The following is a 16949-nucleotide window of genomic DNA, read 5'->3' as shown; positions in this document are numbered from 1 at the left end:
AGGGAGTTGCAGGTAAAGGTCAAGGTGGGGAGAGGTTATCAGGGACTTTATCTGGCAATCACAGGATCACATGTGCTTTTTATTGTTTTACTTTTATTTTATTTCTTTATTTTGAGACATATCACTCTGTGGCTCAGGCTGGAGTGCAATGGTGTGGTCTCAGCTCACGGAAACCTCTGCTTCCTGAGTTCAAGCAATTCTCCTGCCTCACCCTCCCAAGTAGCTGGGATTACAGGCATGTGCCATGACACCTGGCTAATTATTTTTGTATTTTCAGTAGAGATGGGGTTTCTCCACATTGGCCAGGCTGGTCTCAAACTCCTGACATCAAGTGTCTGCCCACCTCAGTCTCCCAAAGTGCTGGAATTACAGGCACGAGCCACTGCGCCTGACCCAGATGTGCTTTTCAGATGCAACCCAGTCTGGCTGTTGTATGGAAGATGCATCAGATGAAGGGTGAAACTGGAGGCTTCTGCAGTGGTACCAGGAGGAGAGAGTGACAGACAGTCCTACTTCCCCTGACTACCTCTCACCACCTATAACCACACTGCCATTGCTCCCACTGTGCCTTGGCCTGGAAGCCCCCTCTCCATTCTCCTTATGGTAAACTCCTCATTTTTTAAGAAGCAACTTGGCATCCCTCCTCCAGGGTCTTCCATGACTGCACAAGAGGCTACATTTCCCGTTTCTGTCCTCCACAGCACTGGAATGATGACTGCACGTGCGGCTACACTTCCCGTTTCTGTCCTCCACAGCACTGGAATGCCATGTGCACTGCATCACTGCGTTATGTTGAAATTGTACGCTCAACCGTCTGTCACCTGCTAGACTGAGAGCACCCTGAGGGCAGAGACAGTGACTTCTTTGAGTCTCCAATCTGTGCACATTTGCCTGACCCAGAGTATGCACTGAACAAACGCTCACCGAACTAAACCAAACATTCTTATTCTCCTGTCAAAAACACTTACAGGCAGGGCGCGGTGGCTCATGCCTGTAATCCCAACACTTTGGGAGGCCAAGGCGGGCAGATTGCCTGAGGTCAGGAGTTTGAGACCAGCCTGGCCAACATGGCAAAACCCCATCTCTAGTAAAAATACAGAAATTAGCCGGCCGTGGTGGCGTACGCCTATAATCCCAGCTACCCAGGAGGCTAAGGCAGAAGAATCGCTGGAACCCAGGAGGCAGAGGCTGCAGTGAGCCAAGATCACACCACTGCACTCCAGCCTGGGCGACAAAAGAGAAAGACTCTGTCTCAAAAAAAATAGAAAATAAAAACACTTCCAGCCGTGCACATTGGCTCACGCCTGTAATCCCAGCACTTTGGGAGTCTGAGACAGGCAGATCATTTGAGGTCAGGAGTTTGAGACCAGCATGGCCAACATGGTGAAACCCCATCTCTATTAAAATACAAAAATTAGCAGGACGTAGTGGCACATGCCTGTAATCGCAGCTGCCCGAGAGGCTGAGGGACGAGAATCACTTGAACCCAGGAGGCAGAGGTTGCAGTGAGCCAAGACCATGCCACTGCACTCCAGCCTGGGCAACAGAGCAAGACTCTGCCTTAAAAAATAAAAACATAAAAAATAAAAAGTAACACTTTCACCATCTCCCTGTTGCCTACTGAATAAAGTTCACATCTTCACCCACCACCTCCACAATCTGGCTTTATCTCCCTCAAATCCCCTCACAAATATGCTACTCTCCAGCGGTTTGTTCCTCAAACTGCTTCCCCCTGCACACATCCAGAAATACACCACAGTATCCTCGTATTTTCCTCAAAGCTTTGTTCTCATTGTTCTCACCAGTTTCCAGTTGTCTAAACGCAATCCATCCTCTTTCTGATTTTAAAACTGTATTTAAGTAAATATTTAAACTGAAGCCCACGTTTCACAAAACCCAGAGCAGTCTCAACCCTACCAGCAAGTGCTTCCTCCTTCCCCACAGTACCCCCTGGTAGTCCAATCACCTCCTCCCTCTCCCACCTAATTAACCACAGAAGCAGGCCTGGCTCCCCTGGAAATCGCACATAATGAGGCAGGATGGGGGACGCCATCTGGGAGAATGCCAAGACTGCCTAAGGGTGGTGAGGATTTGTCCTTGTTTACTTGTTTGAAATAATAAGCGGAAAGGAAAATAAAGTACTAACTGGACTTAATTTACAACTCTTCCTCCCTGGGAACTTCAAAGGCGATCTGGCGTGTGGATGGCGGTGTGATCTGGTCCACATTGGACATGCTCAAATGAAAGCTGCATCATCCTGCCCCAGAAACACCCAAGAGGCCCAGGACACGGCCAGAGCATGTGACCACTGACAGTACGCAGCTCAGCTAGTACATTAACTGTGATAGTGCCTTTTTATTTCAAAAAGGATCTTCTCCACCCACGTACTTCAAAGAAAACCTGTTCCAGAGAATTTCTCTTGCATGATGTCATCTACATTGTACATTCTATTTTTAGGCTAGAAATGACTACATCTGAGGTTCTCAGGGAAAATCGCTAGGGAGGAAGCTCCATAAATAAATGTATATTTATTGAGGTTTTAAAATGCTAAGTGGATAAAGCACTGCTCTTTTACGGACATTTTTAAAAGGAAGTTTAGAGAAAGCTAAATGCTTAGGGAATATTTTGGAGACCCTGTCCTGATTGGTCTTGATCTGTAAATACCTTTGCCTTTGTAGCTTCACATTACATGTTTTTGTCAAATATCTCATAAAAGCAATTTTAAGCAAGTAGTTGTTCCTGCTTAATGTTTCCCAGTCTTTGTGTCTGAAGGTAAAAAGTAAGCAGCTCTTGTCCAGGCACGGTGGCTTCACGCCTGTAATCCCACCACTTTGGGAGGCCAAGGCCGGCAGATCACCTGAGGTCAGGAGTTCAAGAACAGCCTGGTCAACATGGTGAAACCCCATCTCTACTAAAAATACAAACATTAGCTGGGCGTGGTGGTGGATGCCTGTAATCCCAGTTACTCGGGAGGTTGAGGCAGGAGGATCACTTGAACCCAGCAGGCGGAGATTGCAGTGAGCCGAGACTGTGCCACTACACTCCAGCCTGGGTGACAGGGCGAGACTCTGCCCAAAAAAAAAAAAAAAAAGACCAAACAGCTGTCTTTACAACCTGCTGACAAAGGACGCAAGGACAATGGGCACAGCAAACATAACTCAGGCTACATGCTGCAAAGCCCTTCAGGAACATGTGACTAAATCATAACCTCAAAGAATGCAATACAGTGAGAATACTTTCAGGTAGAATTTCTTTTTTTTTTTCTTTTTTCAGAAATGGTGTCTTGCTTGTTGCCCCACCTGATCTTGAGCTCCTGGCCTCAAGTGAACCTCCAGCCTCAGCCTCCCAAAGTACTGGGATTACAGGCATGAGTCACCACGCCTGCCCAAGAATTTCTAAGATCAGTCCCAATTGTCTGTTAGCAGAAACTCACAAGAATAACATGAGAAGGGGAGTGCATGTACGGCAGGGGTTGGGAGAAGGCTGTAGGGGAGAAAGGGGTGTGGGGAGGACACAGGAAGGGGTTAGGACCTGGGCTATGGGTAGGGGAGAACCAAAAATTAGTAGCGTTAGAATAGTGCACTTAAAATAACTAAAGTGATGATTCTGTCAAAGAATGGATAATGGGCCACAGGTGATAATTACCCTCATTCTTTAAAACAGCTTCTCTTCAGGCCACCTGATCATCCAGACCCCTGGCTTTATGTAAGGGTTTATGTTAAACTAACCTCCCCTCTTAATCGGAGAATAGCACCAACTATGATGTCATCAATTAAACATTTACAAACTATGGACAAGGGAATACAATTACAGTTAAAGAAAATTTAAATTAAAAAAAAAAATGTTTGCTTAGACTCCTTGTGGCCACAAAGAAACCCCCACCCACCACCACCCCACACCCAACAGGCCAGGAGCCTCTCAGGGTTGTCAAATGTCCCTTTTCCCTCCCTAGCCCTAAACATCTGACCTACGCAAAGACCTGAAAACTCCAAGCTGGGCATCCCTTTGACAGGACTACAATTACGGTCAGGATGAGATTTTTGACTGGGGTGCTCTGAACACTCCGAGACACTCGAATTCACAAGTCTCATCTCAGGGTAGACAGGCTGTGGCTGCTGGATCCCGGAAAATCAGCACCATGGGTGAGACATGGTACAAAGAAAACTCTGGGATAACCGTGTCTCCTTCAGGCTCTTTGATCTGTCCCATCACCTCCACATGGCCTCCCACCCTACATTCCACGCAGAGAGCCGCAGAGAGCCGGGAGGCACAGCTGCACTGCCTCGGGAGCTGAACGCCCCCTAGCTGTGAGCAGGGTGAGGCCCCTTAAGAGGGGCAGGCAGGGCCTGAGAGGATGCAAGCTGGGCTCACGGGGGCAGCTCTCCCTCAGCAATGTCAGCAGCTGTGTTCTTGTCGGATCCCAAAGCCTTCCACCTCCTGCATTCTTCTTGGCAGTTTTGGCTTCCTAGTTAAAACTATTTTGTACTTTGGAGTTTAAATGGCATATCCTGGTTGAGCAACAGTTCCACTCAGGGGCATAAGTTACTGTCTTTAAGATTCTATAAAATTGAGTCTGGGCGTGGTGGCTCACATCTGTAATCCCAGCACTTTGGGAGGCTGAGGCAGGTGGATCACCTAAGGTCAGGAGTTCGAGACCAGCCTGAACAACATGCTGAAACCCTGTCTCTACTAAAAATACAAAATTGGGCTAGGCGTGGTGGCGGATGCCTGTAATCCCAGCTACTCAGGAGGCTGAGGCATGGGAATCGCTTGGACCCAGGAGACGGAGGTTGTGGCGAGCCGAGATCATACCACTGCAATCTAGCCTGGGCAACAAAAGCAAAACTCTGTTTCAAAAAAAAAGAAAGAAAGAAAGACAAGGAAAACAAAAAAAGATTCTATAGAATTACAGAAAATGATACACCCTGTTATACATTTTCCATGTAAACTGTTGAACTTGTGTCACTTGGGATCAAGCCCTTGTATCTACGTAGCCAGCACAGTGCCACTCCACTGCTTGACACCTTTTGCCCCACTCTGTCCTCCAAACTGCCTGATTAATCTTCCAAAGACACTATGTCATCATGCTTTGTCCTCAGCTTAAAAACTTGTATTCCCCCCTTGAATGCAGAGTATAAAATAAACCTTACCATCTGAGCCTTGCATACAGGACCACTATGGGCTGAATGTGTCCCTCCAAAAAAAATACATACGTTGAAATCTTAATGCTTTAGGTGATGGTATTAGGAAGTGGGGCCTTTTTAAAAGGGGTAGCGATTAGGTCATTGTTTGGAGTGCAATTTATGGGTGTAGTGTGAATATGTTATCATAGTTAGTCTGTGAGTGCAGATGTCTGACAAAATGCCCAGAATGCCCAAATCTGTTTAGACCAACTGTGTGGGGATATTCCAATTCGGGACGGCATCACATGCTAGGGCGCATCAACCTTCAAGATAACCAGACACAGATGGATCCCTGTACAGAGACTATAAAAAGAGAAGCCCTCAGGCAGCTCGACCTGCTCTGCTGAGACACAGACTCATGAGGATGAGATACTGCCACTCAGAAAGGGACCCGGAGTCAGGCTTGCCATCTCCTCAACTGAACACTTCAGCCTCAACATTCCAGCCTTGACGCCAGAGGAAGCTATTCCCAGATGGCTGAGGACTTCTGTGACCAATCCTGTGCCTATTCATGTAAGATCCCCGACCTGTTCCTAACAGGTGAAAAACAAGAGTTGTGTGTAGCGTGAATGGGGATAAAATATCTATATTTGTTAAGAATTGTCTGCGTGCCAATAAACCGTGTGATCCAAGCATTAAGTTACAGCGTCTTTCATCCTTTGCCGCTTAACCCACTGCGCAGGACAGTCATAAAGGCAGAACCCTCATGAATAGGATGAGTGGCCTTATAAAAGGCGGCCCGGAAGGACCCCTTGCCCCTCATGTCATGCTAGAATATGGTAAGAAGATGCTTCTAGAAACCAGAAAGCAGGGCCTCACCAGACACTGAACCTGCCGGCGTCTTGATCTTAGACTTCTCAGACTTCAGAACTCTGAGAAATAAATTGCTCTTGTTTATAAACTACCCAGTTTAAAGTATTTTCTTCCAGACTAAGACACAGACTGAAAAAGCTGCATTGCCTGTCCAACCTAACCGCCAACTCTCATCACTTCCCAAACCTTTAACTCCAGTGTGCTCCAGAGCCCCAAGCCACCACTCAGTCACTTCCAATTGTCTCTCCATGTTTGCCCAACCCCCACCCAGCCTGGAAATCCTTCACATCTCTTAACAACTTTTTTTTTTGGCGGAGTCTCTGTCTGTTGCCCAGGCTGGAGTGCAGTGGCGCGATCTCGGCTCACTGCAAGCTCCACCTCCCGGGTTCACGCCATTCTCCTGCCTCAGCCTCCCGAGTAGCTGGGACTACAGGCGCCCGCCACCACCACACCCGGCTAATAATTTTTTTTGATGGAAAAATTATTAGCCGGATGGAGTTTCACCGTGTTAGCCAGGATGGTCTCGATCTCCTGACCTCGTGATCCACCCACCTCGGCCTCCCAAAGTGCTGGGATTACAGGCATGAGTCACTGCACCCGGCCTCTTAACAACTTTTTAACACCATATTCTTCCAGGAAGTCTTCATTTCCCCAAGATCACAATACAACCTCAACCTTCTCATCTCCCATAATATTTGATGACTATACCAGCTGTCACCTAACTTAGATCATTTTAGAATGTCCTTTAGTTTCATGTTCACAAGGTTTGTTCTCTAACTAAATTATAATTGCTTAGAAACGGGGTCCCTATTTTATAATTATTTTTATTTCTTTAAGCCAGATGCATCCATTAGGTACACCAGTATTTGCAGATGGGAAAATAAGCAAGAGAAAAAGAACTGAGATGGGAGAAAGGCAACATGAGATATGAGAAAAGGAGAAGCAAAGGTAGATAGAGTCAGAAGATTAATCAGGGGCACAGGTCAGAATTATTGGGTTATTTTGCCATTGCCAATTGATACTTTATTCCAAATTCTCGGTGTATCAATGAATGCATGCCTTTAATCCGTTTCCTATTTTTAGCCAGAAATTTTTTCCTACTCATGCTGAATTCTTTTTTTTTAGACAGAGTCTCACTCTGTCCCCCAGGTTAGAGTGCAGTGCACAGTCTCAGCTCACTGCAACCTCTCCCTCTCAGGTTCAAGTGATTCTCCTGCCTCAGCTTCCAGAGTAGCTGGAATTACAGGTGCCCGCCACCAAACCTAGATATTTTTGTATTTTTAGTAGAGATGGGGTTTTGTCATGTTGGCCAGTCTGGGCTCAAACTCCTGACCTCAGGTGATCTGCCCACCTCGGCCTCCCAAAGCGCTGGGATTACAGGCGTCAGTCACTGCGCCCAGCTGGGATTATAGGTGTCTGCCACCACGTCCAGAATTCATGCTGAATTCTTCATATATACACAGATGAAAAAATTTCCAAACAAGGTTAAACATTCAGACATAAACAGAGGTATGATTTAATTTGAAATTTAAATAAAATACCATATGTAAAATTCCTTTCTAATAAGTCACCATATGTCTAAATTGTTGTGTTACCATGAAATTTTTTTTTCTAAAGAATCTGGTTTCTCTGTAATAACTTAACAAGTAACTAAAGGAAGAAAAATGCAGGAACCTGCTTATTATCTATCTTCATCCCATTCCTCATTCAAGTTCCCAGGTCATTTGACAACTGGTTTTGGAGGGCGCTGTAGTGGATTCTATAGTGACTCACCCAGATCCCCACTTCAAGATAGAGGAATTCCTTTCCTTCTCCCAGCTCACACACAGATCCCCTCGTGGTAACTGACCTCTACTGAAGAGAGCTGCCTTGCCCTGCTGGCCTGAGGGGACAAAGGCTGGCCACCTTGCCTCCATACAGAACTCTGAATGGCCCTCCCAGCTCCACAGCTCACTGTAGGACAAGCTGCATCACAATGCAACTTGTCCCTCCCAGATCCTGCTCCCTCACTCCAGGTTGGCATTGTCCCTGAGGGCATTCCCAGTAAATCTTGTCACGTCTAAATCTCTATCAAAGTCTGTCTCCTAGGAAACCTGACTTAAGATAAGAATGCTCGAAATTCCACTAACACTTGTCTAAGTGTTGAGGTTGTCTGAGCAAATGGAAATAAAAATGTTCAAACTGCTTCCCCTTCTCTAAAATGCAAACGCCATAGGAACCAGCCATTTATTAAATGAATATGGAGGCCGGGCGCGGTGGCTCAAGCCTGTAATCCCAGCACTTTGGGAGGCCGAGACGGGCGGATCACGAGGTCAGGAGATCGAGACCAACCTGGCTAACACGGTGAAACCCTGTCTCTACTAAAAAATACAAAAAACTAGCCAGGCGAGGTGGCGGACGCCTGTAGTCCCAGCTACTCGGGAGGCTGAGGCAGGAGAATGGCGTAAACCCGGGAGGCAGAGCTTGCAGTGAGCTGAGATCCAGCCACTACACTCCAGCCTGGGCGACAGAGCGAGACTCCGTCTCAAAAAAAAATAAAAAAAATAAAAAAAATAAATGAATATGGAACCGGAGCAGAGAAAAGAAAGCATTTCCTTAGCTGCTTCTCTTTTATAAACAGAAAAATTACTGTTTTCTTGCAATCCACAGACACAGAAACAGCTGTTATACCAAATCACGTTTTCCAAAGCCATTGTATTAGACTCTTACTTACCTGTCTAATCTTCTAGTGGTTTTATTCTATGGATTTTGTTTAGAAAATGACAATATATGAGTGAATCATCAAGGCCAGAAGGCACTATTCAAATTAGGAATTAAGTTTGGGTCACAAAGTATTTCAGGATATGCATAGAGCCACCAAAGGTTGTAAAGCATATCATATCGCCCATGTCACAAAACAGCAAACATTAGGTACCTAAAATGAAAAGCCACAGAAACTATTTCCCCCAGGGTGTAAGAAATACCACCAAGATGTGAGCCAAGAAATACCACCAAGATGAGAACCTGTGTTCAGTCACTGCACAAGTGGCGTGAGCAACAGAAGAAAATTCAGGTGTAGACAAACAGTACCTGGTTCTCTATGGCTTTCCTGTTCTTTGGGTCGCTCACCACGGACAGCTGCAGCTCTGCCATCTTCTTCATCTTGCTGTCCATATCTATCTTCTGGAGCAGGTTTTTGGTCTGGTTCTTCAGCAGCCGCAGTGTGTCCTCTTTCCCATGCTTCTTTGCAAAAAGGGATGCACAAGCAGAGTGTACGGCGGTGACCCAGTTTTCTAGATCTATCTGGCTGGTGGCCTACACACAGGGAGGGAGAAAGCCTGTTTCAAATTATTTTACCACTAAAGTGCTCTCCAAAATGGCAGGCTGGGCTTAGATGTGCAAAATCCAAGAAGTACTTGCACTGCATACAAGTTGCTTAATTTCAAAAACACATTCAACCATTCAACTCAGGTTCAGAGGGACTCAGAGAACATTAGGAGCAGAGCAGAAAGCATCATGGAGCTCTGAATAGGACAGGAACTAAAACCAGAAACGAGCGCTAGCCAACCACACAGCAGTGATAAGAACGACAGGGTAGACACACTCGTGACACATTACGCCACTCTCTAAAAGGATGCTTGGCCGGGCGCGGTGGCTCATGCCTGTAATTCCAGCACCTTGGGAGGCCAAGGTGGGTGGATCACTTGAGGTCAGGTGTTTGAGACCAGCCTGGCCAACAAGGTGAAACCACATCTCTACTGAAATACAAAAATTAGCTGGGTGTGGTGGTGCATGCCTGTAATCCCAGCTACTTGGGAGGCTGAGACGTGAGAATCACTTTGACCTGGGAGGCAGAGGTTGCAGTGAGCTGAGATCACACTACTGCACTCCAGCCTGGGTGACAGAGCAAGACTCTGTCTCAAAAATAAATAACTAAATAAAATAGAAAAATTAGTCAGGTGTGGTGGTGCATGCCTGAAATCCCAGCTACTTGGGAGGCTGAGACAGGAGAATCACTTGAGCCCAGGAGGTGGATGGAGGCTGCAGTGAGCTGAGATTGCACCACTGCACTCCAGACTGGGCGACAGAGCAAGACTCTGTCTCAAAAATAAATAAATAAATAAATAAATAAATAAATAAATAAATGGATGCTTGTCTTCAGAATTTTAACAGAATGAGTAAGCATTAGGACTAGAATATGAAATTTTGAAAACTGGATATAAAATTACATCTACAGGATGGCCTCAATACAAAAAAAAAAAAAAAGAACATAGATAAAAGTTTATTGGGGGGAAACAAAATAACACTATTGTCTTTGAATATATGAGGGTTTTTCCTTTCTGTACTTTTCAGTGACTTCTAACACAAAGACCATATACTATTTTTATAAGAGAAAAGTATTTTATTTTTGGCTGGGCACAGTGGCTCATGCCTGTAATCCCAGGACTTTTGAGCCCAGGAGTTCAAAACCAGCCTGGGGAACACAGTAAGTCCCCAAGTCAATTAAAAAATAATAATAGGACAGGCGTGGTGGCTCACACCTGTAATCCTAGCACTTTTTGGAAGGCCAAAGTGAGCAGGTCACTTGAGGTCAGGAGTTCGAAACCAGCCTGGCCAACATGGTGAAACACAGTCGCTACAAAAAATAAAAACTAAAAAAAAAATTAGCCAGGCATGGTGGCAGGCAACTGTAATCCCAGCTACTTGGGAAACTGAGGCAGGAATTCAAGAATTGCTTGAACCCGGGAGGCGGAGGTTGCAGTGAGCTGAGATTGCACCACTGTCCTCCAGCCTGGGCAACAGACCAAGACTCCATCTCAAATAATAATAATAATAATACGTTTTTTAAAAGAAAAAATATTTTAAAAACAAGCAAAGTTTGAATAAAGCACAGTGAGCAAATGGGTTTTATTCTAAGCAGGCTGAAAAGTACTTTCATTTGTCTTGATGTCCAGAAATAACCACACACATTCGAGTCACAGGGTCAAACCTCAAGTAGCCCTGGGATCACAAAACAGAACACCTGGGAAAACTTTGTTGTTGTTGCTGCTGCTAAGACAGGGTCTCTGTCGCCTGGGCTGGAGTGCAGTGGCACAATCATAGCTCCCTGCAACCTTGACCTCCTGAGCTCGAATGATCTTCAAGCCTCAGCCTCCCAAGTAGCTGGGACCACAGGCACACACCACCATGCCTGGCTAATTTTTTTATTTTTCTTTCATAGAGATGGGGGTCTCACTATGTTGACCAAGCTGATTTCGAACTCCTGTCCTCAAGCCCTCCTCCTGCCTCAGCCTCCAAAGTGCTGGGATCACAGGTAGGAAAACTCTGAAAACTAAGGATGTTTTACCTGAATCACAAAATAAAACATTCATTTCACACTTACCCCTAAGAAGTCCATGCAGATTTAACCTAAGGTTTCTTTGTTGTTGTTGTTTGTTTTTTTACCTTCCCTACAATTCAGACGAACATAAATTCATTACTTTGCTTTAAAGCATCATAGAAGTTTTTAAGCAACCTTTCTGTTAAGAAAAGGAAAATAAAATCTCAGGCCCTGGCTCTAGTAAGTTATGTCAAGTTGGAACAGCAGTACAACTAAAGGCCCAGGGAGCTTACCCAGTGCTGGTCCCAGCAGGGAGCACTTCAGAGCATTCTAGACTCCCAAGTCAGCCTAGAGAACACTGTTACACTGCAGGGCTTCTGAGGGCACCCAGGACCATCTTTATGAGAGATCTAAACCCAGGCTTTACGAGGTTTTCCATGAAACTTTCAGTCAGATGTAACCTACAGCCAACACTGTGTGTATGTCAAGTGCTAGGTTTAGACGGGGGGCATCTAAGAAACAGACTTCACTTCCCAGCTCTCACTCTCACCTCTTCTGAGTTAAATATTAATCACCAAGTTAGAATTTATTTAGCATTTAACACACACACGATGTTATTTACTCTTAAGGCAATCGTGTAAGCCACTGGTTGAAGGGCCCAAAGCTCAGAGAAGTCTGGTATGGGCACCAAGATCACTTACAAACTCAATGCTAACAAAGGTGCCAGGATTCAAACCCAAGCCTGACCCCAATACCGATGGCTCAGGACCACCATGTTCCCCAACATCTCATTGGCTAGAAAGTCACTGAAAATTCTAACAGTAGAAAACCTGAATCTTAAGATCCTAAGACCACTTCCACAGGGAAATGAGACCTCACAGCATTTGTCTATGAGAGTGTTCCTAAAAACCTCTGACATCCACTGAGATTCGTGGGAAGAACCCAAGCCTCTCCCATCAATATTCTCCAAGCTTCATTTTAAAAGCCCCAAGTCTGGGAATCTTCACCATTGCACTCACTAGATCGCAAGCTACTCCAGAACAGGGATCATGATTTCTTTTCTCTTTGTGTGCCAAAGAGCATCTCATGGGCCACAGCCTGGGACTTCAGAGGCACCTGAAAAGTGCCCTCTGGATGAATGACTGGATTGGTGATGGCCCAGGGCCCTTGGCAGTCAGGGGAGGCCAACAACTGTTGCTGAAGGCCAAATCCAAAACCTGACTAAGCATTTATTCAATTTCATTTCCAAGTTTTGCCTTTTCTGTTCCTTCTTATTCTAGCAGTACATAAACTATTACCTCCACTTACAAAGTACCAGCAGTACCTGGAAAAGGTAGACGTCTCCAAAGGAGTTGCTGAGGCAGAACACGTTTTCTTTCTTGGGATGTTCTGGAACAGACTGCACTATGCTGTCTTCTGCAAACAGAGCACACCGAGGGGCACTGCTCTGATCCATGGAATTCTTCCCATAGGTCTCATAAAACAGCAGCGTGCATCCTGTGAAACAGAGAAGCAAAAGAACATCCCGGTCATCTCTGGAGATGTAGGAAAGGACTGGGAAGGTAAGTGATACACTTTTAAAAACACCTGAGTGAGACAATCATGTGACAGAAACACGGTAAACAAGGAAAAGTGGCATCTGAAGTATACCTAGTTGTATCAGAATGAACTTCAATGAAAATGAGATGTCTTTGTAAATGTAATATCAGTAATAACAATACCAAATAATAAGTTGTTGTTTAACTCTTGTAAGTACTCCACATGCACTGGCTTATTTAATCCCCATAGAGGCCCGAAGGTGGGCAGGGTTATTCAGCCCATTCTACTGTAACCCAAAAAGTATCTAGGACAGGTCTCGATCCACTGAGAAGTTTATTTTACCAAAGTTATGGACATGTCCAGAGGAAGAGAACACAGAATCACAGAAACAGTCTGTGGTCTGTGCCTTTCTCCAAAGATGATGTTGAGGGCTTCAATGTTTAAAAATTAAAAGTGGGCTGGAGGGGAAAGAGGGAGAGCGTGGTAATCCACCTGCTGCAAGAGAAAAGGAGCAGGCAGGGAAACTGTCAATCACGTAATCATCCAGCACTTGGTGAATCAGCACTTCACATAAGATAAGGTGAACACAGCGTAGCTAGCTACCTGTGGGGATATTTAACCTTTTATCTGTAGCTTCTGCTTAGAAAGAAATGGAAAGGCAGCTTCTCGCATGACTCAGCTTTCAGCTTAATTTTTTTTTCCTTCTGGCATCAAGAATCGGGGTCCCCAGGTTTTATTTTCCTTTCACACTAAAAATGAGAAAACTGAGAGATTGATTTACTTGCAAGGGTCCCATCGCTGCCCTGTGGAGCAGCAGGGATGTGAACTCAGGCCCTCTGGCCCCAAAGCTCTCGTCCTTAAGCACAACACCACATCATTTAGGGAATCTCAATGTGAGAGGCCAAAGAAAATCCCAAACTCACTCACTCCACTGACCATCAATGGAAACAGGAAACTGAACATACTTCGGGGACTTTGCCATTTATGAGAAAGTAGCCATTTTGTTCTCCAAATGCAATGTAAAATAACTTAATTTTTAGTATTGCCTTTTATCTCATAGTAATAGAAAACATTACTTAGACTAAGGGAGAAAAGTGAAACTAAATGTGCCTGAATTTTCAAACATTACTCTAAACATACTGCAACCTATGCTTTTAAGTACTTATTTTTCCCCTCATAAGCTAACAAAGTATTGCAGGTAGAAGTTATTATGAGTTTGTTTCATTAATTAGAAATTGCATAATTATTAGACACAATTTTTAAGCAAATTAATGTTTCTAAAATGCTCACAAATGTGTCCTCTTGTATAGGTTAACTCTCCCCTCAAATCTGTATCCAATAAACTTTTTTGACCACTTCTCATCTGCCAACCTCCAACATACAAATAACAATGACCACCATGTGGGTGCTTCGCAAGTGCCTTTCACATTGACAGGAAAGAAACCCCAGCCTGCCTTCGCTGTAAACAAATGCCTGGGGTGCACTTCATGGTACTTTATCCTACTGTGTTTGCATCCTCATTCATAGAAGTTCAGATGTTTTAAAAACTATTTCAGTCTTTCCAATTTCATTACTTCCTTTAAAAATAAGTCTTGATATGAACAAACAAGTTTATACAATAGAACTGATAACGGCACACAGAAGCCAAGAGAGAAAGATGCCTGCTCCAAGCTTGGACTTCGGAAACAGTACTTTCTCCCTCCATGGTACTTTATGATCTCAAGAAACTGCGCATTTACTCCTTCCCGCAAATAAAACTCATCCAAACTAACAGGCTGACGGAACTCAAATATTACAAACCAGGGAAAGCAGCAAGAGGTTTATAGCCAGAGCTGCTTCTTGCAGTCCTGGCCAGTATCTTTTTCCAGCCACTGATGCAGCAGTTAAACAATAAACCACATCTTCCCATCGAGTAAGGCCACCCGATGCTACCGTTGCACATGCTACAAACCATGACCCGGGGCCTCAGGACCAGGGCAAAGGGGCAGAGCAGCTCCAGCGGCATCCACGTCCAAATTCTTTCCGATGGGTTCATATTCACTTCCCAGCTTCCCTAACACTGGAATCCCAACAGCCATGGTTTAAATCGTGGCATCTAGAGGAAATGAATGCAAACCTTGGGCCAATGCCAAAATGTCACCAAACCTAACAAGCCATGGATAACAGACTACAAACTTGGAGGCATGAAACCAAAACAGGACATTTCACATTAGAGCCACGCCAGGAAGTAAAACAATAGGCAGAATTTTGTGGCTATTGAATTTAAAAATCAGGAAATCAATTTTCACTCTACAACACCAAGTTCAACTTCACGGGACTCTGCATCTCTAAGGGGGCACCGGGGCCAGTGGAAAGCTGCATCCACGTGAGTGAAGCCTCTGCCGTTCACCCCGGTGCTGGGGGCCCCCAGCACTGCCCGGTCCCTACCGAGCACTGGTCTTGGCTTCAAGGGGTCATTGACACTGGACGTTCTTGCTATGGTAGCAGAAAGAGAAAACAGATTGGCATAGCAATGGCAGTACAGGAATCGAGAGGTAATATTAGTAGAAATCTCACCCAGGGAAAGGAGGGCAATTTAGGCTTGGTTTTCCCTCAAATGCATCTTTTCTATGACACCCTCTTAACCTCCCCTCCCTGCTGCTGGCCTATCTCAGGGCAGAATTACCAGTATCCTAAAATTATTTTATGAACTCCTCTCCTGACACTGACACTCAGCCTGTTGCACATTTTGAGGGATATGTTTAATGACCTTGCCAACTCTTCAGCCCAGAAAGTCCCCAGTGAACTCCATGAAAACCCACTCATTGGAAAAGACAAATGGAAAGCAGAATTACCCTTGTTAAAAATTTATTACATCCTCTAAAGCCTTGAAAAACATGTATGTCCCTAGCATATCTATACATTCCAGGTAGGCAGGTAACCAGATGGTTTGTTAATAACAGCTCTCTCCAGAAAACTGTCTCCCATTTATTTACCTGGATACTTTAAGGATAATTTTAAAATTAGGCTTAAATGTATGTTTGTGTGTGTATACATATATACGTGTTTTTAACTAAGATTAAACCAAACAGTTAAGTCCAAACATTACAACTTGTATTCTAAGCCAAGAAATTAGAATTCAACATACAGAATTCCCAGAGGAAAGAGGTGTAGAAAAAACCACATGGAAAAGGTTATGCTGGGGGAAAAACATCTTTATCGCATGTCTTGCCTTGGCTGCAAAGGAAAGGAAGAAATGTGTGCTTGATAACATTTATACTACAAAGCACCCTTTATCCATGGATCTTGAAGTGTTTTACAAGCAAACAACCAGGAAAGCAGGGCCAAGCCAAGACTACAAATCCAGCAATGCTCAGTGACAACTCAGGTCCATCACTACCCCTGAAGTTGGTAGCCAGAAGTTCCTGGTCTATCTTTTGGGAAAAAAATACAGGAAGCTGCCAATCAGCTCTTCTAGACCTTAAGTGATATCTGCCTGAGTTTCCCTCAAGAAGCCTGCAACAGTTTGGCTCTGGGCAAATGTGGTCAGTAGCAGAGAAATCAAGAAGGGAGTATCTTTCCATGTGCCCATGGCTGTCACTGTTGTTACATTAATTTAGAATCAGCCTGTCTCCCATCTATTAGTTCCATTCTAACCTCTGCACACCCAGAATAAAGTCAATGTCTATTCTACACACTGCTGTTCACTCTCACCCAGTTCTTATTTTCACCATGCTAAATATCCCTAGATCTTTATGCCCTCCTCCATGTGGCACAGCTCTAAATCTCCTTGTCGTCACCTATGGCCCTGCTTCTCAAAGTGGTATATTCTCTCTCTCTCTCTCTCTCACACACACACACACACACACACACGCACAGTCACCCTGCCCCCCAGTCCAGCCCTCTACGACCGGGGTGATGTATACTGGGGGTTTTCAAATCCATAGACAGGCAGGGAAGAAATTCTCAAAGAATTAATTTTAAGAAACAAATTTTATATTTAAAAAGTAGATACATGACACATGATGGGGTAACGTGCATCCATTCTAACTATTCATATCATGTGACTAGGAGGCAGCTTCCGATTATGATTCACAGACAGTCCCAGATGTTCACCCCTTAAGGGAACATGTCCA

The 16949-nt window shown here is 44.7% G+C and overlaps 1 protein-coding gene across 1 annotated transcript in view; it reads right to left on the bottom strand.

Moving 5' to 3' along the window:
• TIAM2 (TIAM Rac1 associated GEF 2) overlaps nt 1-16949 on the bottom strand; it is a 541563-nt gene that overhangs the window by 103020 nt on the left and 421594 nt on the right. Inside the window, 2 exon segments of the mRNA XM_023206084.3 lie at nt 9066-9290; nt 12620-12792. Coding sequence (XP_023061852.2) covers nt 9066-9290; nt 12620-12792 — 398 coding nt within the window.

The sequence above is a fragment of the Piliocolobus tephrosceles genome, chromosome 5, assembly GCF_002776525.5.
Source record: "Piliocolobus tephrosceles isolate RC106 chromosome 5, ASM277652v3, whole genome shotgun sequence".
NCBI classification, from domain to species: domain Eukaryota; kingdom Metazoa; phylum Chordata; class Mammalia; order Primates; family Cercopithecidae; genus Piliocolobus; species Piliocolobus tephrosceles.
Note: the sequence above shows the minus strand (reverse complement) of the source record. Positions and strands in the feature narration are given on the sequence as shown.